Raw genomic sequence first — 27359 nt, forward strand, 5'->3', positions numbered from 1 at the left:
ACCCACTTGATTTCACATAGCTTCAATATTGGATTAGTATGTTTTTGATTTTAGGTTTCAGTGGTGTTGGCGTTGAAAATATCTCCCAACTGATGTATGCTTGAGAGAAACCCAGAAATAAAAAGTATGTTATAGTTTGATATGCACTTTAAGAACTTTTATCCTTTGGAATCAATATGTTAAATGCTACTACTGCCTTGTAACTATTGTAATATTGTCTTAATATCTTAGCTGGATTTTTTTCTTACCTGAGTATGTACCTGAGCACTGTAGGCCACAAGTGGTAAAATAAATGTGATGCCTTTTAACTAGATTCCAGATTGATGCTAGTTTTCCCCTGACTTTTAGAGTTTTTCTTGAATTTATACTCTTTTACAAAGTTGTGTAGTTGTAGTTTCCTTTAAAGTAGTTTTGTTAGAGATCTTGATTGAGACTACTTGAATTCTGTTGCTTTTTTCATAATTTGAAAAAGAAAACTGCTAGAATTTGGATTTTTGAGTCTTAAAAAGTGCTAATGCTTTTTCTTCCTCAGCACATCTTGGAAAGTTGATTGTGATTAAAGAAGATCATTAAGCACATTGAAACAAATCCTTTTTCCTTTTTATTGGTCTAAATGAGCAAAATACCTTTACATAGTTTGTCTTCTGGAGTGCTGAGATCTAGTGGGGAAACAATTTTAGTTTAGGATGAAAGGTGTGAAAGCTGTAGTTTTTTCAGGCTTACTATTCTGGTAGGTGCGTCATTAACATGTGACACACCTTTTTTAATGGGTGCTTTTGATGTCAGGAAAAAGTCAGATGACTTCCTTAAAATTGAAACATCCCTCCTGCACATAAGAATGGGAGGAGTATTTTGTGTTCATTTTATTTTATAACTTCCTTCAATTGTTTATATAAGTCATATGTTTAAAACAGCAGTTAACTACCAGGGCTGCTTATCAGAATGCAGGCATACTAAGTGGGAATGTGCTTCCTAAGGGAATGTGCACCTGTGTAATCATCTTAGTTCTCCACCTTTGAGAGTTACCTCCTCAGAGAAGGAGCTGTGACACCTGTGGAATCACCACTTGGGATTGATACTTCCTTGCTTGGAAATAATGTTTTGAAAATATGTAGATTTGCCTGTTTTTATTAAGTTTATGTTCATGTTGCACTTTGTGCCTCACCAGTCTTCTGTTTGGTTACTGTGCTGATATATACTTCAGTATTTGTGTAGTTTTGAATTGTTTCGTTTTGAAAGTAAATATTACTGATAGAACTGTGGGGACCGGTGGCGGCTGAAAAGATAAGAAGTATGAAATATAAATGACCTTTATTTTAAGAATGTGGGGAGAGGGGCTGGGGATTTAGCTCAGCAGCATAAGCACCTGCCTTGTAAGCAGGCAGTCATGAGTTCGATCCCCGGTACCAATAAAAAAGAAAAAGACAAAAAAAAAAGAATGCGGGGAGAGACCCCCCCACACACACCCTGGGGTGTGGCATCTACCCCCAGGATCGGGGATCTCTCCGTGGAACACATGGAGTGGAGGCATATAAGTAGCCTAGGTTTGGGGTGGAACCTAAGGGGCATTAGTGATGCACAGGTAGCCCATTGGCACTCGTTTGGCACAGAGGTAAATTCCTAGGGATGGGGAAGATACAGAGTAAATTCCTAGGGGTGGGGAAGATGGAGCTCCTTGGTTCCGCCTGAGGCTTTACCGGCCACAGTGTCCTGTCTGGGCCAAAACTCTTTAGTTACTATCTTAAAACCAAGGAAGCTGAGTACCATATTTATAAGAATCAGTTAAAGTCGAGCTTCAGGCTGCTGGAAAATCCCATTGAGTTTTTCTAGTATACCCCCTCTCCCTTTATGAAACCTCAGACCTTCATGTTTCTCAGATCTATAGTTCCCTTACTGAAACTGAGCAAATGACCCTGCATTTCTCAGGTCATCAGAATTTGAGCAAATGATCTAATGCTTGGTCTATTTTTGGTGATGTATGGGTTTTAACATTTTGTTCCTCGCATTCTGTAGAGCTTTGCCTGAGTTTTGTCTACCTAATCTGTTAATTTCTAAGAATATATTTCCAGTAAAGTATAATTACAGATTTGCTTAATTCTTGAATTTCTAGCTGTTACATATTTTACATATTCAGAAGTCAGTAGTGTGTTAGGAATCATGACTTGACTTCCTGATGGATCATTGTATTTCATCAAATCTGACACCATGGATTATAGGATGTGACCTGATTTCAACGATGTTAAAATATGAAAAGTGCATCTTAGAATCAAGAGAATATGGTGTTTGGTTTATCAGCAGAAACCCTTGTTTTGTCTTGATTAATTCTTGTTGTGGTCAAATCTTTTTTTGTCTAATACAGACTTTAGTGTTTTCTTTTTAATAGCATTACCTCAGATATATTTGCTGTTCTTCCATTTTCAAACATCTGTTGCCCTTTTGTTTTAGGGTTATCAACTATAGACAGCTTTACACTTACTGTTCCAATGAGTTCTGCCATCTTAATTTGTTCTTTTCTACTTATCAAATGGCTTCTCTAAAAAGTTGACACATACAAGCTAATCTTGATCTCTTTCTCCTCAGCAGATTTTATCGGGCTTGTACTGCCTTCATGCTCATATGCTGCTTTTTCTTTCAGACTGTATTATCTGGGCTACAATTTCTACTTCTTCCAATTGATTCTTTTTCACTTACTTTTCCTAATTATGTTTTATAGTAAATTTCTCAGAAAGGGTGTAAAAGAAATAAAGCTTAAGCCTTTGCATGTATGAAAAATATTATTTAAAAAATACTTTCCCTCAAATAAAATTTCATTATCATTTGTTAGCATACTATTAGGAATTTATTTCTCATTCCTTTGTTGGCTTAAATTGCCTCCTTTATTATTAGAAAGCTTTCAGGATTTTTAGGTTTATCTTTTGATTCTGAAATTTCATGGCATGGATATTTCTTTTTTCACCTCTAATAGATACTCTTCAGCATTGATTGATTCCTTTAAATTTAACAATTTGTGTCTGCTTTGGTGTAGAAAATTTACATATTTGATTATTTATTGCTCTTGCTACTTATTGTATCGTGGTCTCTTAAACATTTTTTAAATGCTACATCTTGTCTTCGAGTATTATGGCTAGAAGAACTCCTAGAATTACTTTCTGGTCTGCTACTTTTATTTTTTAATCCAGTTTGCTTTTCTGTATACATACACACACACACACACACATACTCACTCACATTTTTTTGGCAGTGTTATAGATGGAATCTAGGGCTTGGAGCATGGTAGGCAAACATTCTACCACTGATCTACATTCTCAGCCCTCTGCCTATATTCTTAAGAACCTATAATTTAAAATAATTTCAGATTTACAGAAAAGTTTTGAAGACAGAGTTCCCATATATTCCACACCACTTCCCCTACTGTTAATATCTTATATTAGTACAGTGTATTTGTGATAGATAAATTTTTCTTAGCTGGAATCCATGCTTTATTCAATTCCTTTTGTTTTCCAGGGGACTATCTACGTTAGCATATAACATTTAGTTTGCATTTCTCAATATGCTCCTCTTGGGTGTGACAGTTTTTCAGAGGTTTTTTTGTTTTGGTGACCTTAACAATTTAAAGGAGCACTGGTGATTTAGTTCTGGTTACCTGGCTGGGTTCCTGTTTGTCAGGTTTCTTTACTATAAAGTTACTCTTTTTTATCTCCCCAGTTTTTGGTTTTGGTTTTCTGTGCAGTTTAGGCTGGCCTTGTACTCAACTTTGTAGTCTAGGCTGGCCTCAAACTCGCAGTGATCCTCCTGCCTCAGCCTTCTGAGTGCTAAGATTACAGGCATGCACTATCCAGCTTCATCTCTCCAATTGGTATTCTTTGAAAGTAAAGAATTACTTGTCGCTCATTTTTTTTTTTTTTTTTTTTTTTTGAGGGAGGGAAAGGTTTATTTAGCTTACAGTTTGTGGAAGTTTCAGTTCATATTCAGCTGTCTCCATGGCAGGGTGGCGTGTTTGAGGGACATCTGTTTATGGCAGCTGCAAGGGACAAGACCAAAAAGGGCAAAAAAGGGGAAAGCACATCTCTTTCTCTCCCTTACATTGTATGCTGGTACCTCTCCTTGGACAGGTGCAGCATTCACACAGTCAATCCTAGCACTCTAGATTTAGCTGCCTCCCTAACTGTATGGGCTGTGGGTGGGGGCATCCAAAAATAAACCATAACAGAGGGGATTGAGGTAGTACAGAAGTTTTCTTAATGCTGATTTAACTGCTACAAAGATTACACAAGTATTTAACAGAAAGATAGTGTCAAAGTTTTTTAAAAATATACTAATAATGTCATAATAATAAAGGGCCTAGAAATAATCTAAAAGAAGAGATAGGGGAGGAGACTAGACACTCTCAGAATAGCAGAATTACTGCCTCTGCAGTCAAGTTCTCTAGAAATGTCATGAGAACGCTAGATAAAATTCAGAGCTCTGGAAGTTAACGAGAGGCAATAATCAAAGAGGCCCTTACATAGAGAAGTGCAGTTTAATCTCAGTGAGAACAACATGCTTTCTGCCACTGTACCTCGCACCAGCCCCACCTCCTTCTCCCCAACCCTGTTATAAACCTGAAACCCAATGTGTCACTGTGGTGGTATCCATAAAGACCAGCTGCCTAGCAGCTGCGTGTAGGGGAACCACAGGTTGGGTTTTAGAGGCTTTCAAAAGTTCCAGCCCCAAGAACTGTTACTGTTGAACGTATCTGGGAGCTCACACACACAAAATTCCATTCAGCTGAGCGTGGTGCCTCACACCTAAATTTGAATCAGTAACCCAGAACTTGGGAGGGTGAGGTACAAGGATTGCAAGATTAAGCCTAACTTGAATTACAAAAAGAATCCCTCTCTCAAACAAAAGAACAAAATGAAACAAAACACAGGGAACAATCAGCAAACTTGAAGACAAACCCAGTGAAATTACCCAACTTGAGGACAAGGAAGAAGAAAGATACTGAACAGAGATTCATACCTCTCAGATACCATTAAGCGTACCAAGAAACATACCAGAGAAATCCCAGAAACTTCATTCTCAAGGGTTGTCTTTACTCAGCAAGATCAAGCTCAAAGTTTGCTCTTTGAGAACAGCCCTGCCTACAACTACTAGAATTACTATATTATTTAAAATACCAAGTTTTCAACAACAGCAAAGCACAAAATGAGCAGCCAGGACAGGGTGAGCAACACCCCGAGGAAAGAACATCGTTAACAGAAACTGGACCTAAGGAATTCCAGACATAAGACCGACTTTACATCAGCTGTAATAAAATGCTCAAATAAAGGAAACAGTGGCTAAAAAAAGAAAGGACAGTGAGAAAGCAGTAGTTCACATGTCAATAGAGATTGCTCTAAAGGACTGAATAGAAATTTTGGAGTTGAAAAGTAAAATAACTGCATAACTGAAAGAAGAATTTCTTAATCCCAGCATCAGATGTAAATTGAAGAAGAAAAGCAAACTTGAAGACAGGTCAATTGGAATTACACAATTTGAGAACAGTAACAAAAAAGAAAGATCATGCCCATACCTCTTGGGCACTATCAAGTGTATCAGGAGACATAGCAAAGGAATCCCGGAAGAGAGAGAAAAGTGGAGAGAAGAAATAACAGCCTGAAAATTTCCAAATCTAATGAAAAACTGAGTATCCAAGAAGATAAGTAAAATCCAATAGGAAAACAAAAACACCCATCCCAAAACGTACCATAGCCAAACTGCTGAAAGGCAAAGAGGAAGATTACATCTTGAGAAGATCAAAGGGAAAGCAACTCATCATCCCAAAAGGGCCTGTGAGCAATTAGCGCTGGACTTTACATCAGAAATCACGGAGCTCAGCGACAGACCGATGAAGTATTCAAGGACCTGGAAGAAAAAGGGTGTCAATTAAGAATTGTGCATCCAGCAAAATTTTCCTTTAGAAAATAAGAAGACATTAATACTTTCCCATTTAAAAACGTCACTAGTAGACTTGCCCCACAAGAAATTCTCAAGGTGTGTGTGATGATGAGGGATCTCTTCAGGCTAAAATGAAAGGACACTAGACCACACAGTTGAGCCCACTTGAAGTAAAAAGCATTGGCAAAGATAACGACACAAACAAATGAAAATGGTTTAAATGTACTTTTGTTTGTAACGGTTCTTTTCTCATAGCACTGTAAATGACAACTGCACAAAGTAATTCTAAAATTGTGTTGATGGACTTATAATGTGTAAAGATGTCATTTCGAAGACAGTTGTAGCATTAGGATGGGGAGGTATATTTTTTGAGTGGAGATATTTTTTGATTTTATTTTAAAGAGAATAAAACAAAAGACATAACAAAGCAAATCAGAACAGAACAATGTAAGCAACACAGCACTTCACAACAAGACAACCGTGTATTGACAGTAGCTACCATAATGTCTTTCTTTGAAATAGTTGAGCATGCCTTCACATACAATAATATCAAACATAATAAAATAGTATAAAACCATTCAAGAGAATGAGAGTATTGGGCATTCAGAACCAAATAACAGAAAATGAACAATGGCTACTACAATATCTCATTTTCCATAAAAAATTTTGTTCATACTATCATGCATGTTAAAATCCATTAAGATACAACATGATAGAACCAATGGAAACAGAAGAACAAAAGCGTGGTAGGACTTCTAAGCAAGATGATATTAAATCAGCAATGGCTGTCATGATGTTTTCTTCAAAGTAATTATTCATTCACACATAAATAAAATCAAATAAAACCATTCCAACCAATGAATGAAAATTATAAGACTCAAAAGCACTGTAATGGGGAACCATAAATCTTATGTACTCTTACCACTTCTTATGCTAGGGAGACTATACGGTGTTCATACATGTGAGTTTGATTTATTTCACTTACGACTATGGTCTCAAGTTGCATCCATTTACTTATAAATATTTTAGTGTGATCATTCTTTATAGCTGAGTACTACTCCATTGTATAAAAAATAACCACATCTTTTTTTATCCATCCCTCAGTTGATGGGCCCTTAGGTTGTTTCCAAGATCTGGCTATTATAAATTGTGCTGCTATAAACATGGGTGCACATATATTACTGTGGTAAGATGTTTTTAGTTCTTCTGGGAATATGCCCAGAAGTGGAATAGCTGGGTCAAATGGGACTTCCAATCCCAGCTTTTTGAGGAATGTCCGGACTGACCTCCACAGTGGTTGCACCAGTCTGCACTCCCACCAACAGTGCAGAAGATTCCTCCCCACCCCACCCGCAGCGTCTCTGGCATTCGTTGTTGGTAGTTTTGTTTATCCTGGCCATTCTTTCTGGAGTGAGATGGAATCTCAGTGTTGTTTTAATTTGCATTTCCCTAATGACTAATGATGCTGAACATTTTAAAATGTATTTATTTGCCATTTGTATTTCTTCATCTGAGAACTGTGTGTTCATCTCAGATGCCCATTTTTTAATTGGGTCTTTCAATTTCAGGGGTCTGATTTTTTTTTTTTTTTTTTTTAGTTCTTTATATATTCTAGACAGAAGTTCTTTGTCTGAGGGACCTTTCACTAAGATTTTTTTTCCCAATTTGCTTTTCCCTATGCTGCAGATTTCTTTTGACATGCTGAAACTATTAAAGACGTGATCCCAGTTATTGATTCTGGGATGTATTTCCCATGTGATTTGATTGTTGTTCATGAATTCTCTACCTACCTCTATGTCTTCAAGATTTTTTACTGACTTTGTCTTCCAACAGATTTAGTGTTTCTGTTTTAATACTCAGATCTTTGATCCATTTAGACTTTAGTTTAATACAGGCTGATAGGCATGGGTCTGATTTTCATTTTCAGCATATGGAGAGCCAGTATTTCCAGCACCATTTGTTAAGAAACTATTGTTCTTCCAGTGAACGTGTTTGGCCACTTTATCAAAGATGATGTGGCTGAGTGAGTTTGTAGTTATAATTGCATCTTCTAATTTTTTCCATTGATCTTCAGGTGTTTTTATTCCAGTACCATGTTGATTTTATTCAAGTAGCTTTGTAGTATAACTTCAAGTCAGGGATTGTGATGCCTCCTGTCTTGCCTTTGCTGCTTAGAATTGCTTTTGCTATTCTAGGTCTCTTCTCGTTCCAGATGAATTTTAAGAGTGATGTCTCTCGATCTATGAGGTACGCTAGTGGTATTTTGATTGGGATTGCATTGAATCTGTATAACAATTTTGGAAGAATGGCCATTTTCACAATATTTATTCTTCCTATCTGTTGTAGTCAGGGGTTGTACACAGAGAGCAATTCAGATCAGAACATGGAGTTTATAATATTTTTATAATGGTCACCAGAAGTTACCACAGGAGAATGCAAGAAATCTGTCCACAACACCAGAGACATAGATTATTTAGTCAAGAGCCTAAACCCCACAGCAGTGTCCCATATGAGTCCAGATAAAAATCCAGAGCTCAAGACAATGCTTCCCACGAGTCCAACTGGAGGCCCAGAGCCCACAAGAAGGACTCATGCCAGTCTCTTTTACGGATCCGTGCCAGGAAGACCCAAGGGTCAGTGGTGGAAGCTAGAAAGTCTATGCCAGCAGGATGAAGGAGCTGTGCTAGTGGGATGAGGGTTCTACACTGGAGCTGAGAAGTCACACTCACAACAAAGACCAGGGCTGTCCTGAAAGGCACCACAGCCGTCCTCAGTGACACAGAGGCCCCGACCTCCTCCGACGACAAGCACAGTCAGGTACGTGGCAGGAATCAGCATGACGAGTTCATCCTGGAGACCAAGCAGCACATGTCTTACCCTCTGGACCCAGGAAGAAATGCTCGATGTGAGGACTAAAACTTCTCCAGGAGAATCAACAGCTCAGACAGCAACTCGTAGGAGAACCCACAATGCCTCCTTAACGCCTCAATCCTTCTACACGTCCCTTCTTCTCCAACCTATTTATCCTGGCAACCCTCCTCAGGTAGAGCATCTTCGCTTAATGCATGCTGATGTAATCTAGCTGGCCTTAAGTTGACCACCAGTTCTCAATCCATAACACTATCCATGAACAAGAGATGTCTTTCCATCTTCTGAGGTCCTCTTCGATTTCTTTTTCAGGGTATTATAATTTTCCCTGAATAGATCTTTTACTTATTTTGTTAGATTAATTCCTATGTATTTCATTTTTTGGATGCTATTGTGAAGGGTGTGGCTTCTCTTATTTTTCTCTTTGATTTTGTTGTTAATATATAGGAATGCTATTGATTTTTGGGTGTTGACTTTGTATCCAGCTACATTACTGAATTTATTATATCTGGAAGTCTTTCAATGGGGTTTTGGGGGTCTTCTATGTAGAGTATCATGTCATCTGCAAATAATGATAATTTAACTTCCTCTTTTCCTATCCTTCCTCCTCTTATTTCTCTCTCTTGTCTAATTGTTCTGGCTAGTATTCCAGGACTATGTTGAATAGGAGCAGTGATAATGAACATCCTTGTCTTGTGCCTGATTTTAAGGTAAAGGCACTCAGTTTTTGGCCATTTAGTATGATGCGGGCTGTTGGTTTGTCATAGATGACCTTTATCTAATTGAGGTAGAAGCCATCTATTCTTATTCTCTGTAAGGTTCTTATCATGAATGAGTGTTGGATCTTATCAAAAGCTTTTTCTGCATCTAATGAGATGGTCATGTGATTTTTGTCTTTGGCTCTGTTGATAAGGTGGATTACATGTATTGATTTATGTATGTTGAACCACCCCTGCATTCCTGGGATGAATCCCACTTTGTCATGGTATATAATCTTTTTGATGATTTGCTGCATCCTGTTTGCCAATATTTTATTGAGGATTTTTGCATCTATGTTCATTAGGTATATTGGCCTGTAGTTCTCTTTTTTAGTTGGGTCTTTCTAAGGTTTTGGTACTAGAGTAATGTTTGCTTCCAGGAATGAGTTAAGAAGAATTGCTTCCCTTGCAATTTCATTGAAGAATTTGAGGAGTGTTGGCATTAAGTCTTCCTTTATTTCTTGTAGAATTCCGCAGTGAATCCGTCTGGGCCTGGGCTCTTTTTTGTTGGTAAGGATTTAATTATATTTTCAGTTTCATTAATAGAAATTGGGTTCTTCAGCAGTTTTACATCTTCTTGACCCAGCTTTGGTAATTCATATATTTCTAGGAATCTGTCCATTTCTTCTGTGTTATTGAACCTCTAAGAGTAGAGGTTTTCGAAATAGGTGTTGATGATCTGTTTTTCCACAGGGTCTGTAGTGATTTCACCCTTTTCATTCCTTATTGCATGAATTTGAGTTTTTTCTTTCCTTTTTAAAAATAAGGTTGGCTAGGGGCTTATCGATTTTACTCTTTCAAAGAACCAACTCTTTGATTCATTGATTTTTTTGTATTGTTTTCTTAGTCTCTATTGCACTAATTTCTGCTCTTAATTTTACAATTTCCTTCTTTTGGCTTTGGGCTTGACTTGCTCTTCTTTTTCTAGATGTTTGAGGTGTAGTATCAGGTTGTTTATTTGGGTTCGTTCTGTTTTCCTAATGCGGAAATTCACTGCAATAAATTTTCCTCTGAGGACTACTTTCATTTGCAGCTCATTCTTAAGGAATGGGGGTTATGTTCCACCTCCTTGAGGATGAATTATATATACAGACTATTTAGAATTCTTCTACAAAGGAGTTTTGTCCATTGTCCCCACTTATTTATTCAGTCATCTGCTAATATATTGATGATTTTTACACTGTGTTCATGAGCTTTATTGGTTTGTAGCTTTTCGGTAATATATTTTTTAATTAGTCTGTTAATATTAAATGATGATGCGGTGTGTTTTGAGAAGTTGATACATTCATTTAACATACATTAATTACAATCCCATTTCTTCTTTCTTTTTCCTCTCCCCTCCCACTTAACACCTTCTCCATCTCCAGAAGTCTCTCTCCTGGTCTGCACTCTTGTTTCATTTATTTATTAATTTTCATACGTTTTAGATTTCTCGTGAAAGAGAGTTCATGTGATATTTATCTTTGAGTCTGGCTAATTTCAGTTAATGACTTCTGGTCCCATTTATTTTTCTGCAAATGACTTGATTTCATTATTCTTTATGGTTAAGCAGTATTCCACTGTGTATATATGCCATGTTTTCCTTACCTGTTCATCTGTTGGTGGGCATCTAGGCTATTTGCAGCTAGCTATTCAGTTTAGCCAAAGTGAATTATGCAACTGTTAACAGGAGCATGCATGAATAACTGTAATGTGCAGTCCTTAATTCTTCTATAATCTTTTTTTTTTTTTTTTGGTGCCGGGGATCGAACTCACAACCTCACACTTGGTAAGCAAAGCTTATGCTGCTGAGCTAATCCCCAGCTGCAGTCCTTAATTCTTTCAGGAAAGTCTTTACCAAGACTTTCATTTGAGTTTTATTTGACTCATTAAGGATTTCAATTCTGCTTGGTTCTTTTTGAAACTTAACTGAAGTGGTCTTTCATATCCTGATTGTCTTCAGTAATTCACTCAACTATTTGTCTCTTCTTTGATCCATTGATCATTCTAACTTTCTATTTTTTTAATTCTTGAAAAAAGTTCATGGCTTTATCATTATGTAGTGTCCTTTATCACCTATGTAACCTTACTTGTTCTGAATTCTATTTTGTCCAGAATTAATGTTAATATAATATATACCAATTTCTTTTAATTAGTGATAACATATCTCATTTTTCATCCCTTGATGTTTTTGACTCAATTGTGACTTTTAGTCATGTGAGGTTTTTTTAATGAAATGATACGTAACTGTAACCCTTTTTTGTTTGTTTTTTTTGGGGGGGGGGTTGTTTGTCTTTTTAAGACAGGATCTTGCTGTGCAGTTCAAGCTGGCCGTGGGCTCACTTTGTAGCCCAGGCTGGTCTCAAACTCACAGTGATATTCCTGCCTCAGCCTCCTGAGTGCCAGGATTGCAGGAGTGTGCTACCATGCATCATAATTGTAATCTTTAATGTACATTGAACTTTTCCTCAATTAACTTCAGTTCCTTGTGTATCTTACACTTTATCATTTAAATTGTTCACTACATGGTTGCCTCATTTCTGCCGAGACCCAAATCCTGTATACCATTCAGTTTTGAATACTGCCTTAGCTGCAGGGTTTTTGGCAGTCTTTCAACAGAAGGGAAAACCTTACTTTTGCCCTCACTTCATATTTATTTGACCTCCATTCTGTCACTTTATAATACTTTATGTATAATATAGTCATTGATGCATATAATTTCTTCCCTACAGAACTATAAGATTGGGAAAACAATTTGTGTCCATCATTTAAGCCACTGATATCACTTACCTTAATAATTGCTGGCATTTTTGAACACTTAGTAAATATTCCTGAATAATAAGTACTTATGTAATTGATATCTTTAACTTATAAATGCATCCTCTTAAATGTTTCTATGTTATAGTTGTTGGCTCATTATAAATATTTGTATAAATTTTTTTAATTCAAGTAAGGAATCTTGAGCATATCTGTTTTTATCCCACTTTGTGGATTAGTATTTATGAATATTGATGAAATGGCAAATGATTTTACATTAAGCCTCAGTAAAGCAATCTGAATATGCATAAACATTTCACGGAGATTGAAACTATTTGGGAGTCATTTCATGCTAACTAAACATTTTGATTTCTCCTTCTATAGATGCTAAATAGTATTAGAATGTGGAAAATGATTCCCAAATCAAAAGTAGGCATCAAATGAATCATTGTTTCTCTCTCATAAACTTTGAAGGAAGATAATATATCTGTCATGTCTTAACATGATGTCAAAATTTCTCAAAGCAGAGTGATTATAAGGTATCTTTGTTTTAAATAATACACAACAAAGATGTTTGTAGCATTTCAGATTTTTAGCAAGACTATGTTTTTGTTTGAGAAAATCAGAATCGTAGAACTGGAATTATTTCCTTGTACAGTTAGTCTTTATGCAGTCCTTACCATTTTTCTGTAGTAGGGCAGTATTGTTTCTCACAAAACATTCCATTTAAGCTAAAATCTGCCACTGTTTCTAAAATTTGTCTCAACTATACTTTGAACCCATAGAAGCTACACTTTTAGACTTTTTGCACTGTCTTGACAGGTTGTAGGGCACCCAGCAGAGTGGGATAGTGCTCAATCACTTGGGCCAAATCTGTTTTTTTGTATGCATCTTCTGAAAGTAGATGTTTATAAATTAATTATGGTAGTATAAGAAATTGCTAATTCTAAGTCATTACCATTGTAGCATTATTCCTCTGCTTTAACTTTCTTTAATTTGGTATCATAGCTTGAATTTGGAAATAGTGATTAATTTTATTAGTTTTTGAAGGGAAGAAGAAATCTGTCTTATGCTTTTCATGACTATCCATGAAATATGACTTAATCTGTTGAGAGATACTATTGGGAACACCAGTGTACATCTTGAACTTGTAACTGCTATATATTTCTCATTGGCTTTTAATGTGACTGATTATGGTCAGGAGCAAATAATATGCAGTTCTCAGATTCTGCTGGTGTTTTTATTTTTAATAAAATGCTGTGATTAAAAACAGTGTAATTGTCTCCCATTGAGTGTAAATGCTTCATTTGAATCTCTTTAATCTGAAGAAATAGTTGTTTTTTTAGATTATTTTTGCTTTTCAGAGTTTGTTGTTGTTTTTTAAATTGCTTCCTTTGAACTGTTTGCAGTGGGGCAGGGGTTTGCATTATCAGAATTGTAGAGTAGAACCTAGTAGACAAATTTTGATGATGAATACTGGTGTCTGTACATTTATACATACTTGTTTTATAACTTGGAATGAGACAAGCACGTGTAGCAATTTTGATTGGTTTTCTAGTAAAAGTTATAAAATATAGCTTACTTTTGGCCTACTGGTATTGTGGAGATAATGCTTGGTAGATGCAATTTGAAATTCCAGGATGCTTTTACTGAGTCTTTCAAATCAGATATATAAAATATGAGAAAAAAGATGGACAAGGAAAAAAAGTACTGAAAAGTAGACATATTATTAACTGAGTTTTTCCAGCAACATAGTATCTCACTTATCAGTAGGACACCACTGTTTCGCCTTTGAAGTTGTGATATTCTCCAGCCTGGCTGTTCCTACTTTGATTTTTAAGAATCTAGCTGGGATTAGAAATGTTTCCTATAGCCATAGAATAATTTTTCCTTTTGTTCAAGAATCCACAGGGTAAGCTGGGCCTCTTCAGGATACTACTCATCAAGTACTTCATTGCCCCTTAAATAAGAGTTAGTGTAATTGAGTTGAAATTGAAGAACTTCATCTGAATTCAGGATCATTAATAAGACTTGAAATTGTATCCTGTGAAATTGAGTGATGAATGCACATAACTTTATTTATTTCTATAACTTCTATTTAAAAACAAATAATTTGAGTGAAACTTTAAAAAATTAGAGCAAAGTAGTATAGGCTTTATTTAAAAGCTTAATAGCCTGTGGTGTATTGTTTTGAATATGTAGCATAATATATGGTCTTTTTTAGTAAGAGTTGCTTTTGCTTTAATTTGAATGTCACAGAGGAACTAGAGCTGTCTGGCTTCTTATCGTTATCTTTATTTTCATAAAAACTAATAAATCCTGTATAGAAATATATAAGTTCCAGGTGGAGATATGGCTTAGTGACATAGCACCTGCCTGGCAAGCATGAGGTCATGAGTTCAATTCCTGGTACCAAAAAATAAATAAAATATATTCATATTTTAAAGTCATTTACATCCCCAAATTAATACACTTTGTTCTTGTTTCCTTACCTTATTTATAGATTTATTCATTCTTGATGTGTAGCAGATACTACTTTCTGCATGAGAAACAAATGATTGTAACAAAATGACAAGATATATATCCTACAATGACCAGAGCTTAGAAATACTTTTAATACCTTTTTATTATAGTGTTACTTCTTTGAAAGTGATTCTCTGATAATTATTAAGATATTTTAAAAGTGTTTGGAACGTGTACTTTCTGACCATGATAGAGGAAGTAGTACTGGAATAGTCTATCTGCCATAAACAGCTGGATAAAATACATGAAATAGATATTTTTAGACATTTGAAGACATGGCAGCACTGTGATCACTAAAAATAGGAAAACAAATGAGGTGAGCCCATAATTACGTCAGCTTTCTGCATGGAGGCACCTTACTGCAGCAGGGCCTCACTTATCAACAGGGAGCTAAAAGCAGACAGCAGTCCCAGTGAGAGAAATCTGGGTTTAAGGCTAGAATGGTTGTTGGCATTTGGGAAGCAGACAAATGAAGAAAAGAGAAACGTTCGAAGAAGAAGCTCACAAAAGTTGCACAGGATGGGGCCAGGGATTTAGCTCAGTGGCACTTGTGCCTGCCTGGCAAGTGGGAGGTCATGAGTTTGATCCCCAGTACCAAAAAAAAAAAAGTTGCACAGGATTCCTCTTGAGTTTTTTGGATCCTGTGTCCCAGTCTGTCAGTTTATAGCACTTCTGTAGTTGTTCCTGATTATAGCCTTGATGCTTTTGAAAACTATTGGTCAAGTGTTTCATATAATATTCTCAGTATGAGTTTGCCTGATACTTTCTTAGAATTACATTGAAGTTAAGGATTTTTTTGTTTGTTTGTTTTGTTTGAGAAATACCACAAAGTGATTGCCATTTTCAGTACAGTCCTATCATGGGGACACATCATCAGTATATCTTACTTGGCAGGGTTAACCTTAATCATGTGACTAAGTTGGTATCTGCCAATATTAATCCTTCTGTGATTGTCTGTAAACCCAGAGGCTCTTGGGTATCCTGAATATAAATTTTCTATCTCTAGGAGTAAGGATTTGAAGGATTAATAGCTGTTTTTACAGGCTTTCAAGTCCTTCATGTCATCCCTTCTTCCTAAAGTGCTGCCACTTCAGGGAGGTCAGTTGGTAGAAGTCTTCCCAGTCTGTCCTGGAGGTACTCACACTGACTGTTTTCCATATAATAATTTATTTTTCTTCTGCCTGATTTATTTCATGTATTTTAGTTTACCTAAAATAGCTCTCTATTTCATCCCAGATACAGTTTGTATTGTCCTGTTTGTTGATAGTATTTATAAAGTGGTAGACCCAGAAATGTGCTTGGCCTTTCATCCTAAAACTGAAACCAAAATAGCTTTTCAGAAACTAGCTGGTATCATGTTTCAAGCTTTCAAATACACAAACCTTTGGCTTAGCATTTTTACTACCAAGAATTCAGCCCATGGAAATATGTATGCATGTACACAGAGATACATATATAGGAAAGTTTGCAGAAACATTGCAGAGTAGTAGCCCCTCAAAAAGTAATTAATGGCAACAGCCCACATGTGAGGAACAGTAAGGGAATGATTAACTTACGCTATAGCGATACTGTGGGACATCTTACAGTAATTAGGAACAGTGAAGTTTTTATGTTCTGATATGAGAGGTTGTAACTGTTTGCAAAGCAACATGCTTGTTATCTTGTATCCTGTTTATGAGCTTATTGAAGTATATTTGTGTTGGTCATCTTTCTATTGCTGTACCAAAATACAGTACCAGCAATACAGTGCTGTTTTATCAGTCTAAAATAACCAGCAATAGTATTTGCGGGGTGATGAAAAGGGGAGCCTAATTATCTTTACTCTGTGTACTTCTGTATTGCATGCAGTAGTGAACTACATTTTTATTTTTAAATAATGCGAAATAGTTTAGCAGCTGCTGGAGGTTTTCATGCAGTTGCTCTCTCCAGTAGATTTTACTGTAAGGTATATAGTATCTAGTATATAGTATAGTACTGTAGTATCTAGTATAGTACTGTATGGTATATAGTATCTAGTATATAGTATATAGTATGTAGTAAAGACTCCCCAGACTGGATTACTGTTTGAAGAATAGGGTATCATGATCAAACAAGAATAAGAAGTGCAAGGTTAACAAACAAAAAATGGTTTTCTCTTCTTCTGTTGCTAGTGATGATTTGCATGGCAAATCTCCAGCCTCAATTTGATTGTTGTTGTCTTTGTGATGCTATACCTGTTAACATTTTCCAAAAGTAATGCTTTGTGGAACTCAACACCTGTTGACAACGCAGTTGTGTTTAGAGTAATGTCCATCTGAATCTAATTCTGTGCAGACTAGTGCCACCATGAACATGCTGAGAAATATTAATTTAATTGATTCCTTTACATAAGAAAATGAAAGGCTAGGGAGAAAGAACTCTTTCCAAGAAACTTGACTGTGGAAGTTCAGAAATTTTAAAAGACATTTGGGTTCAAAAATGAAACTTAAGGGGCCAGAGGTTTAGCTCAAAGGCATAAGGGCCTGCCTAGCAAGCACAAGGTCATGAGTTCAGTCCCCAGTACCTAAATAAATAAATAAATGACAAAAATAAAACTTAAATGTGCCAAATCAGAGTTCACTTATAGAGTGTCAGATTAAGGATCTACTTAATCTGGTTCAACAGGCCCACCCAAGAATTTAAGGATTCCCATCTTCAGAAACTTACAGGTATATGTATATTGGTTAAATTCATAAACTACAAGTAAATTTTTATTAGTCACGGATCCAGACTACTAAAAATGGAGCCACCAACTACAGGGAAACTAGATACAGTTGAAAGTGAATTCTCAGAAAAACTACGAGTAGCTGTGACAACTTTTTCAAGTAACATAAGCAAGAGAGAGAGAGAGAGAGAGAGACAGAGAGAGAGAGACAGAGCGAGAGATATGCCTGATGTTTCTTAAGGACCTCACACAGCTTAGGCTACCTAGGAGCCTCCTGAGGGTATTAGGTTTCAGAGGCTCTGTGTATGGCTACTGCCAAGCATTTGAGCAGCAGGTCCCAGCTTAACAGTGTTTTTGATGTTCATGTTTTGGAAATCTGATACATTTTCTTAGCATGTCTCAGTTGCCTTTGACTTGAGCCAGACTTACATGGTGTTTATTACTGTACAAACAGGAGCAGGGTAAATAATGAAAGTCTATTGTTCAGTAGCTGGGCAGATCAAGAGCACAGTATGTCTAGGAAGTGAATGTAGGAAGCAAAATTGTTACCAGTCTGTGAAGGACTCTAAACTCTGGGCTGAAGTGTTGAGACTTATGCTTTGGGTTGTTTTGGAGCAGGGGCATGATGTTATCAGAACTTTTACTGGTAGCAGTGAACTCAGAAGCAGAAGGGAAAGAAACTAGTCTTTTTTTCAAAGATTTTTAGTTGCATTTTGCCTAAAGATCTGTGTTTCTTCTATACTTTGGGCACACAGATAACTAAATAAAGCTGGTAAATATTTTTTGAGTAGTTTTTGGTCATTATAATTTTGTGAAGACTTTTGCTAGGTTATTTTTAAGCCTAGGTCCTGGAATGCCATATGAGTCCTGCTATTTTGTATTAGAGGGAAAGTATTTTTAATAGTTTCAACTAACAGTCTTTCATTTCTTGATTTTTAACAACTTTATTGACAATAACTTACATGGGGTAAAATTCACCTAAAATGTATGCCATACCCTGCAGAAGTTGTCTTGCCCATTTGTAGAAAGTGTTTATCTCTGAACTAAATTTCCCTTCCCTAGGGTGCAACCACTGATGTTTCTACTGAGTTTTGGGGGTTTCTTACCTTGTTTTTGTTTTCTAAGGGTCTGTATCTATAGATTTGGCTTTATGGGGTGACCCCAGTGTCTGTAAGTACTTATTATGACTATGGTCATAGGTAATCAGTGATTTGCTTTCTGTCTCTAAGATGATTAAATTGTCCTTTCTAGTCACTTTGTATAAATGGAATCACAAAATACGTATTCTTTTCTAATGTCTTATTTCATTTAGCATAATACTTTTGAGATTGTTTAATAGTAGCATATATCAGCACCCTGTTCCTTTTTATTGCCAAATAGTATTCCATTATATAGATATCCTTCATTTTGTTTTTCTGTTAATGAATTGATGGCCGGGGATTTAGCTCAGTGGAGGGCCTGCCTGGCAAGCACAAGATCATGAGTTCAATTCCTGGTACCCCCCCCCCAATAAATAAAATAAAAATGAATCGATGATCATTTAGGTTGTTATCAGTATAAACTAATATTATAATAAATGTTGTTACAACAAATGTCCATCTTTGGGTAGAGAGTTGTTTTTATTTCTCTTGGTTAAATTTCTAATAGAACTCTTAATCATAGAATATATTAATTGTTGCTTCAAAATATTCTTTAAATATGTCTGAGGCCCTTCTGGGACATTTTGTATTGACTGGTGTTTTTCCCCAGTTTGAGTCACACTTTGTTCCATTGCATCTTTCATCCTCTGTTGAGTATCAGATATTTTGAATAACATTTTGAAGCAACTGTGGATTCTGACTCTTCTCTTCACTCCCCTAGCAGCTTCTGTATGGTTGTTAGGTCACTTACCTGGACTAAATCTCCCTGTCCCAGAGTATGCAACCAGTGATGTTTGGGGTTTTATTAATCTGATTTTTGTTTTCTAAAAGTCTGTATCTGTAGATTTGGTTTTATGGGACTGACTAGTGTCTAGATTAACATTTAGCCAATGGTCACAAGTTGTGCTCAGATAACTCAATAAGCCTAGATTCTGAATTGGTGGATGATTGTGCGGTTTGGGGAATATTTTTCAAACTTTGAGTTACTTTTTAGTCTGCCCCAGCTTCTGCTCTCTACCAGGTGCTCTCATGTCTTCTAAACGCATGCCTGGGTTCCATGTGCCAGGAATGTGTGGGAGGCTTAGGCCTGCTCCAGTTTCTGGAGTGCATAACATGGCTTCCGGTTAACCTGGATATATGGAGAGCTATTCGAGCCTTCTGTCACTTTCTCATCTTGTGGCACAGGTTGCTCCAGAGTTAGTCTGTCATCCATTATTTGCTTTTAAAAAAGTCACATCCTCAAGCTGGGTGAGCATAGGCACTGTTTTTACCTGAAGTATGTTAGTTTCATGAATTAATGCATCTCTACTTGATACATGCTTTTGATGAGTTTCCAGTCTTGTAACAGTTTATTCATCTTTGCAGTTCTTTTGGGAATGAGAATCTGCTAAGTTCCTCAAACCATCATACCAGAAGTCCCGAGCCCCAATATGCAGCGTCTGGCCTTGGATTCCAGTGCCTGTTTGATTCTCTGTTTGTGTCTCTTACTTGCTTAGCAAGGACATGAAACAGCAGCAGTAGAACCCTGTGGGGAAAGAACACTGAAACTATAATAAACATGGATTATTTCCAAAGTTAAGCTCATTAGGCCATTTACAGTAACTTGGCATTTTTGCACTTCTTGTTTAACAGATGAAGTACACTTGCTTCATAAATAGTATATTATTATATAAACATTTATATTGTGTATGATTTAACAACTAAAATGATTAATTGCCCTGTTTAACAAGATTCTAGAAACAGTCCCTGAATTTTCTTCCATTTATTAATGTGATAAATATTCATTGATCATCTAAAGTAGACTGGTACAGTGCGTGATGAAGAAGGCATAGATCTTGACCTTCAGGAGCATATAGGTTACTGTGTTCAGTGTAAACATGAACAGTGTAAACGGGAAGTGCTGTTGCCATGATTTGTGCTGTAGAAGTTCAGTAGGGCAATGCAATTTTCCTGAGTGATTCTGTTGCCATCCCTTACTCCCTTCACCTAGTCCTCTCTGCTTACATCCCCTCCCTGCTTAGCTTTCTCTCTCTCTCTTCCTTCTCTCTTTTTTTCTTTCTTTCCTGGAAAGTATTTATTGAGAGGAAAAAACCTTCTGTTTAAGAGGGACAGAAGGTGACATTAAAAGGGTAACATCCTTTACCTGTTACCCCTTTAAAGCTGATTATGATAGTAAGCAATATGTACACAGGGCTTCCATGTGTACTTCCTTACTTGCTCTTTTTCAGGTTTATATCAAACTAAAACATAGAGAGAACATTACCGTTCCCAGTTTATAAATATGGAGACTGTTAATCAGACAGACTAACTTGCCTGCTCTTACACTATTAGGCAGTGACAAGGTCAAGTTTTGAGTGTAGGATTTTGGTCTCTATTCAACATACTCTGTGTTCTCTCAGCTAATAAACTTCCCTCCTCTCCAAGAGTAGCTAGCTGGGGAAATGAGGCTTGGTAAGTCAGGTCAGAGTACGGAGGCAGCAGAGCAAACTGTGTTCAGGCTTTTCTTGGAACCATTACCCAATAACGGTTTTTAATGATATAATTTTAGAGTAATTAGATCCATATCTTCAGTTGCTTTTATACTTTTCTTGTGTTGGATTATGACTTTCAGCAAACCATGTTCAAAACCAAGTTCACCCTCTTTCCTTCAGTCTGTTGTCTTAATGTTCCCTTTGTTCATTGGTGACATCTCTCCCTACCTGAACAGTCAAACCACAACCGTAGAAGTCTTTGACTCCTTCCTAACCTTGATCCCAGCATCTAATCCTGTCATTTGTATCCACCCTCACAGAGCTTTTGTGTGAATAAACTGACGTAATATATGAGAAAAAACTGAAAGCTCTGAATAAGAGACATTTATTTCTTCTGAGGCAGCACCATTTGTTGAAGCATATGGGACAAAAATAAGTTCTCAAAGGTCATTCATACTTCCTTACATTGACACTTGGTTCAGTGAATATATGCTCACATCTAGAGAAAAACTTCATTACGTTTTATAGCAGTCTGCACCCTTAAAAACGTTTCCATTGAGGCAGTGAAAAAGAATGGAAAAAGAGCAGATAAGCGATTTGCCCATGGTTGCACAGTAACTGGTGATACATCCAAGCTGAAGTCAAATTCCCAGCCTCCTCCTGGTTAAATCCAGAGGCCTCTTAGACCAAAAACTACAACTGGTTTTATTGCTGTACCTCTTAATATCATTTAGGGCAGCTGACTAGCCCTTTTAAATGCTGATCTCTTCATTTAAGATAAAGATTAAGTGATAGAGTGCTGATCTCTTAGAGTTGTTGTGAGGCTGCAGTGACCCACAGAAGGATGAGAGTACGGGGTAGCGTGGTATTAGATTACCCTTTCTCCAGTTCCACTATCTGGAAACCTCAGGTGGACTCTTCTCTGCCATTTCCCTTACAGAATGAACTTCATTTGGCACATTTTTTTTATAATGCTTTGTTTAGACTTTTTTAGAGTCCACAAATTTCCACGTTATTATCCTGCCACATCATTTAAAACCAGGGCCACAATTTTTGTGTTTTCTCTTCTGCCTCTCTCCTGACTTTCCATTAAGTTTATGGTACAATAACACAATTCCATAGCATAATTCCTTTTCTTGGGAGGAGAGTTGGGGATCAAACCCAGAGCCTCACTCATACTAGGTAGTCCCTGTACCACTGAGCTTCACCCTTGGCCCTTTGACACAATTCTTTTAATTAAAAATTGTGAGATTAAACTTGGAATTTCTGAAGTTGGCTTTAGGTTCAATATTAGGAGTAAACTTCAAAAAGCAGAACTGTCCTACAGTAGAACAGGTAACATTCCGAGGAATCTGAGTCACTCTTGGCTACTGGTATACAGATAGTCTGCCACTGCTTCATCTCTGCATACAGTCCTTGAGCACCAGAAACCATTGTAAAGTACATTGTAATGAGGACTGTCACAAATATTTAAGCTGCCTATTACATTTTTATGTCTGGAATTTTTGATTCATAATTCTGTGCTGTCATAATTAAATTGACAGGATGAAAAATGAAGTATAATTTAGCACAGCGTGAAAGGTTGTCACTTCCTAGGTCTATGCAGAGAGCTGAGTTTAATACTAACTTCAGGCTAACGCTGCAGGTATAGCTTTCAGTCCTGTTGTGGGGCTGAAGACACCCACAGCTCTGCAGTGAGGTCACGAAAGTCCACGATCTCTGTTGAGGGTAACTAGGCTCGTCCAAAATACATACATTCTGTATTTTGATAAAGTAAAAGATAATGCTGTCAGTCATATCATAAGGTTTTACATGCAAAGTTTGATAGGTGTTGCATGCTGCTTTAGGATTAAGATTACTTGGGCACTGTTGTGTCGTTTGATATATATTATTCTCAGCTCTCACCCTCCTGTGTCCCTTACCCACAACCATTACAGTGGCCAGAAAGACTACTTGCTGTGTTGTGATATGTCTTGAGTACTGCCCGTTAGTTTTCAGTAGTTACCCCGGCCTGCATGTTAGCCTTCAGTTTAATGGCCTTTTTTATGTTCATTCATTTTATTTTATTTCCCATCGTGGTTTTGTTTATTTCTTTTTTGTTTTTTGTTTTTTCTGTTCTCTTTTTAAAAACCGTCGTGGTTTGCCCTTCATATTCCCCAATGTTTGCACATGACAAGATGTTGCCATCCCAACATTACCTCCCACTTCACTGACCAGTGCCACTACTGACCATCTAGCACCAGCCACAGCGGGACCTCTGCCTTCAGCCCCTCGAGATGTTGTGGCCTCCCTCGTCTCTACCCGCTTCATCAAACTGACATGGCGGACACCTGCATCTGATCCTCACGGGGACAACCTCACCTACTCTGTGTTCTACACCAAGGAGGGCATTGCCAGGTAAGTGCTGGTAGCCTGTGATTAGGTGTACTCCACCCAGCCATGCTCTGTCCAACTTTTTGTTGCACAGGATCTCTATCAATTCTCAGTCCAGAAAGTAAGGTCACTGTCCTACATTTTTTCCAATTTTAGCTGATGAAATAAATTTTGACACAGATCAAAATTCTGGTATTCTTTCTTGTGTTTCTGTGATAACTTGGAGAGAGGGTAAATAGAGCTACTTATGCTATAAATATTCAAATATAACCAATTACCCTTCTTTTTTAGTAAAATTCAGTCAGCACAGATCCTAGAAATTAAGGGAGACTTAATTTACTAAAGTAATATTAAGTGAATGTGGGCCTGCATTCATATATGATGTGAGCTGCTGAGCTCCAGGTGCTTTTTGATGATATAAGAGTAGTTACAGTGACTGATTTTACAGTATTTTCTTTTAAATTTTTCTCTATCTCCACTCCTCATCAGAGCTCAAATGACTTTTCCATTGTTTATACACAGCCTGGGTTTAATCTGTCCATCCTTATCCCATTCCTCCAGTTAAACTCACTTTCTAATAACACCTATCTAATTCTTATCAGCACAGCATTTTCCCCAGTCCTCTCAGCTGCTTTCCTCTCCCTTACTTCACACCAAAGTAAGAAAAATAAAATAGTTTTCATTAGCCTCCTAACACCAAAAGAAGCTTGTGTTTCTTCTAAGGTACTTATATTTAATATGCACACATTGTGTTTGATGCCAGACTAGCAAGCTCAGCAAAAGTAGAACTTTAATGTTCAACAAGTTTGAATGACATTGAGATGTGAATGACATAATTTGAGTCTGATATATGGAGTTACATACCGAGTAATGTTTACCTGAATACTATTGCATTGGTTACATTTCCATTGCTAGATCAAAATACTCAGCACTCACAAATTGAAGGAGGATAGGTTTATTTGGTTTGTATTTTCCAGTGTGCCATCTAGAGTCAGCTGGCTCCAAGGTAGAAACAGCATGTTCATCTCCTGGAAGCCAGGAAGCAAAGAGCCAGGGGAGGAGTCAGGACAAAGAATATGTCCTTCCAGGTCACATACCCAGTGACCTACCTGCCCCTTCTCACCAGACTCCCCTTCCTAACAGCACTGTCAGCTATGAACTCATCAAGAGACTAAATCCACTGAAGGGTATTCCCAGTCATCTTGCAGAAGCCTGTTCTCTGAACATGAGACTTTCAGGGGGCATAACTATACTGGATATTTTGGATAAGTAAATAAGTTCTTTATATAAAAAGATAAAACATGATTTCCAGCCCAGAAGTTTCAGCCTCAGTGTTATCTCCAGTAGACCTTGAAGTCCCATTGCAAATCTCACAGGAGTTCATAGAATGAAGAAAGCATTTCATAATTCTGCATAATAAGCTCTGTTTTCACAATAGGGCCCTTGCCACTGTTGTTCAGTCTATCAGAAATATATTTCCTCACAAAGAACTCTATGTAGCTTCTTTCCTGTCACCCACAGATGACACCTCCTCAGGTATTCCCTCAGGCATACTCACCCGTACTGCACCCTCAGTCACCTTCACACTGTGGTGTATTGCAGTCACCTCATTTCTGTGCCAGTTATTAAAGTTTCTAAAAATTTTGCAAGCCTGATGACATTAATTGGCAATTGGAAATGGTGTTTGGTGTGGTTAGAGTTACAGAGACCAAACACATAATAAGCCAATGTCTTATGGCTTAGGTGGTTAAACGTCTACCAAAACAGTGCTGCTGTTGCATTGCCTATCTTGTTGGTTTGGGTTATTTTGCTTTTGTCTTGGATTTTTTTCTGAGCACTTAATATTCTTGAAAATTTTGTTTTGTTAATATATTTATTGTGTTTATTTTGTCCAATAGAATATCTGTACTTGGAATAGAGCATGGCATGTAGTATAATTTATTAAATTATAAATCAATTTTTAGTCTTTGGAAAAATAGATTTTGATGAAATCATGTTGAGATGGTTCTCATTGACTGGGGAAAATAAATTGTTCTCATTTTATATTGTGTGCAATGTAGATAAAGAGATACATATAGGTAAATGTACTAAATAAATATTTTAAAAATTTATATTAGAAAAAATATAGAAACTTTTTATTATTTGGGAAGTAAGAAAGGCCTTTTAAGATATAGAAAACCCAGACACCATGACTAGATAGATAACATGCATTATTATTACTATTTTTTGATAATGTGTATTATATAGCATTGTCAAATTCTCACGTGCTAAAACGTAAACAAGATCAACATATCAAGTGACAAGTTAGAAAAACAGTGTAGTATTTATAAAGGATTATATTGACACCTGACCTAAATTAAGAACTATAAATCATAAGTTAAAGATACCATTTGCCAAAAGGTTGTTAAACATCTACCAAAAGGCAAATGATATAAGCAGGCAATTCAGAGAAGTCAGTGGATAGCCCATGAAACTTTAAAATTTATTTCTGTATCACTAGTGATCTTGGAAATGCCAGAATTATCTTTGGTTTTTAATCTGTATGGCAAACAAAATCCTGTGTCCAGGACTAAATAAATTGAAAGCTGAAAAGAAATGTTAGGCTATTGGTGGCAGCATTAAGTCTTTAGGGAAGGTGATTTGGTTGACTTAAATCTACGTACTTGTGTCTGTGTCAGGGATGGTACTAGGGATTGAGCTCAGGGACTTCATACTGAGCTGCTATGTCCTCAGCCCTTTTTATATTTGTTTGAAAGCAACAGCCTTGCTAAGTTACCTAGGCGAGGCTTGAATTTCCAGTCTTCCTGCTTCATCCTCCCAGAGTGCTGGGAATAGGCAAGTTTTAAAGTCTTTAATGTGCTTGACCTTTACTCTAACATATACACTAATAGGCATCTGTCAAATACAACGGCTGAACAGAAAATATGGAATGTGTTCAAATTTTTAGAACATATTCCTATAAAAAACACATTTCCATTAATCTCCCCCAAACAATTTGCCCACCTTATTTTATTTTTATTTTAATTCCAGTAATAAAGAAATTACTGGAATTTTTTTTTCTTTCTTTTTCTTTTTTCTTTTTGTTTTTGTCTTTTTGAGATAGAGTTTCACTATGCAGTTCAGGCTGGCCTTGAACTTGCAGTGATCCTCCTGCCTCAGCCTCCTAAATGCTGGGATTTCAGACGTGCACCACCATGCCTGGCTTCCTCCTGGTTTTGAACATATTGCTAAGTGCTTTTATGAGTTGTGATAAAAAGGATGAAATGCTGCTGCCAGGTGTCATCCAAATAAAAGCAGTTTCTTAAAAACATAATGTGTCCTCATCCATGAACTCTGGCACCATGCAACTTCAGGTCTTCTCCATAGTCAAATGGCCACAGAAAATAAACATTTTGAATTGATCAATTCAGGACATTGAGGCAGCAACTGCAACACAGTTAAAGACACTTACAAAAGAGGACTGCTAGACCTGCCTTAGAATGTGACAAGAAAAATAGGATGGTGTGAAGGGAGTAATATTTTGAGGAGAATTAACATGTTCACAGCAGTTTGAACTGCTGGTGGTCCATACACGATTGTCCTGTGGGATGGTTTATACCAGTAGTGGTAACAATGAATCCAATCACCTTTGTCTTTGTCATTTTTTCACTGATAAAAAGTCTATAGTGAACCAATATAGTTACTCAAATCTGAATAATTACTGCCCAAATATAAATATTAATACTATTTGTACCAATTAAACAATTACTACAGTAACAAATTTATTTCATTAAATTTATATTTGGGAATTTCTTTAATAGTTTATTGATAATTCTCTAAATTCTAACATGAAAGTCTTGCAAGTATCCCATTGCCAGTGTATGTAATATGTATTTACAATTGCTATACC

The 27359-nt window shown here is 36.7% G+C and overlaps 1 protein-coding gene across 12 annotated transcripts in view; it reads left to right on the forward strand.

The window, feature by feature from the left end:
* Neo1 (neogenin 1) overlaps positions 1 to 27359 on the forward strand; it is a 198757-nt gene that overhangs the window by 95498 nt on the left and 75900 nt on the right. For 8 of the 12 annotated variants that reach the window (XM_003462198.5, XM_005000074.4, XM_005000069.4 and 5 more), the window contains exon 8: positions 23275 to 23494. In XM_003462198.5, the coding sequence (XP_003462246.2) occupies positions 23275 to 23494 (220 nt within the window). The remainder of the gene's footprint in view (positions 1 to 23274; positions 23495 to 27359) is intronic. The other 4 variants (XM_005000075.4, XM_005000071.4, XM_005000073.4 and 1 more) reach the window with 1 other exon arrangement.

This window comes from Cavia porcellus, unplaced genomic scaffold (genome assembly GCF_034190915.1).
Source record: "Cavia porcellus strain 051 isolate PalLab524CR breed Dunkin Hartley unplaced genomic scaffold, mCavPor4.1 scaffold_38, whole genome shotgun sequence".
NCBI classification, from domain to species: domain Eukaryota; kingdom Metazoa; phylum Chordata; class Mammalia; order Rodentia; family Caviidae; genus Cavia; species Cavia porcellus.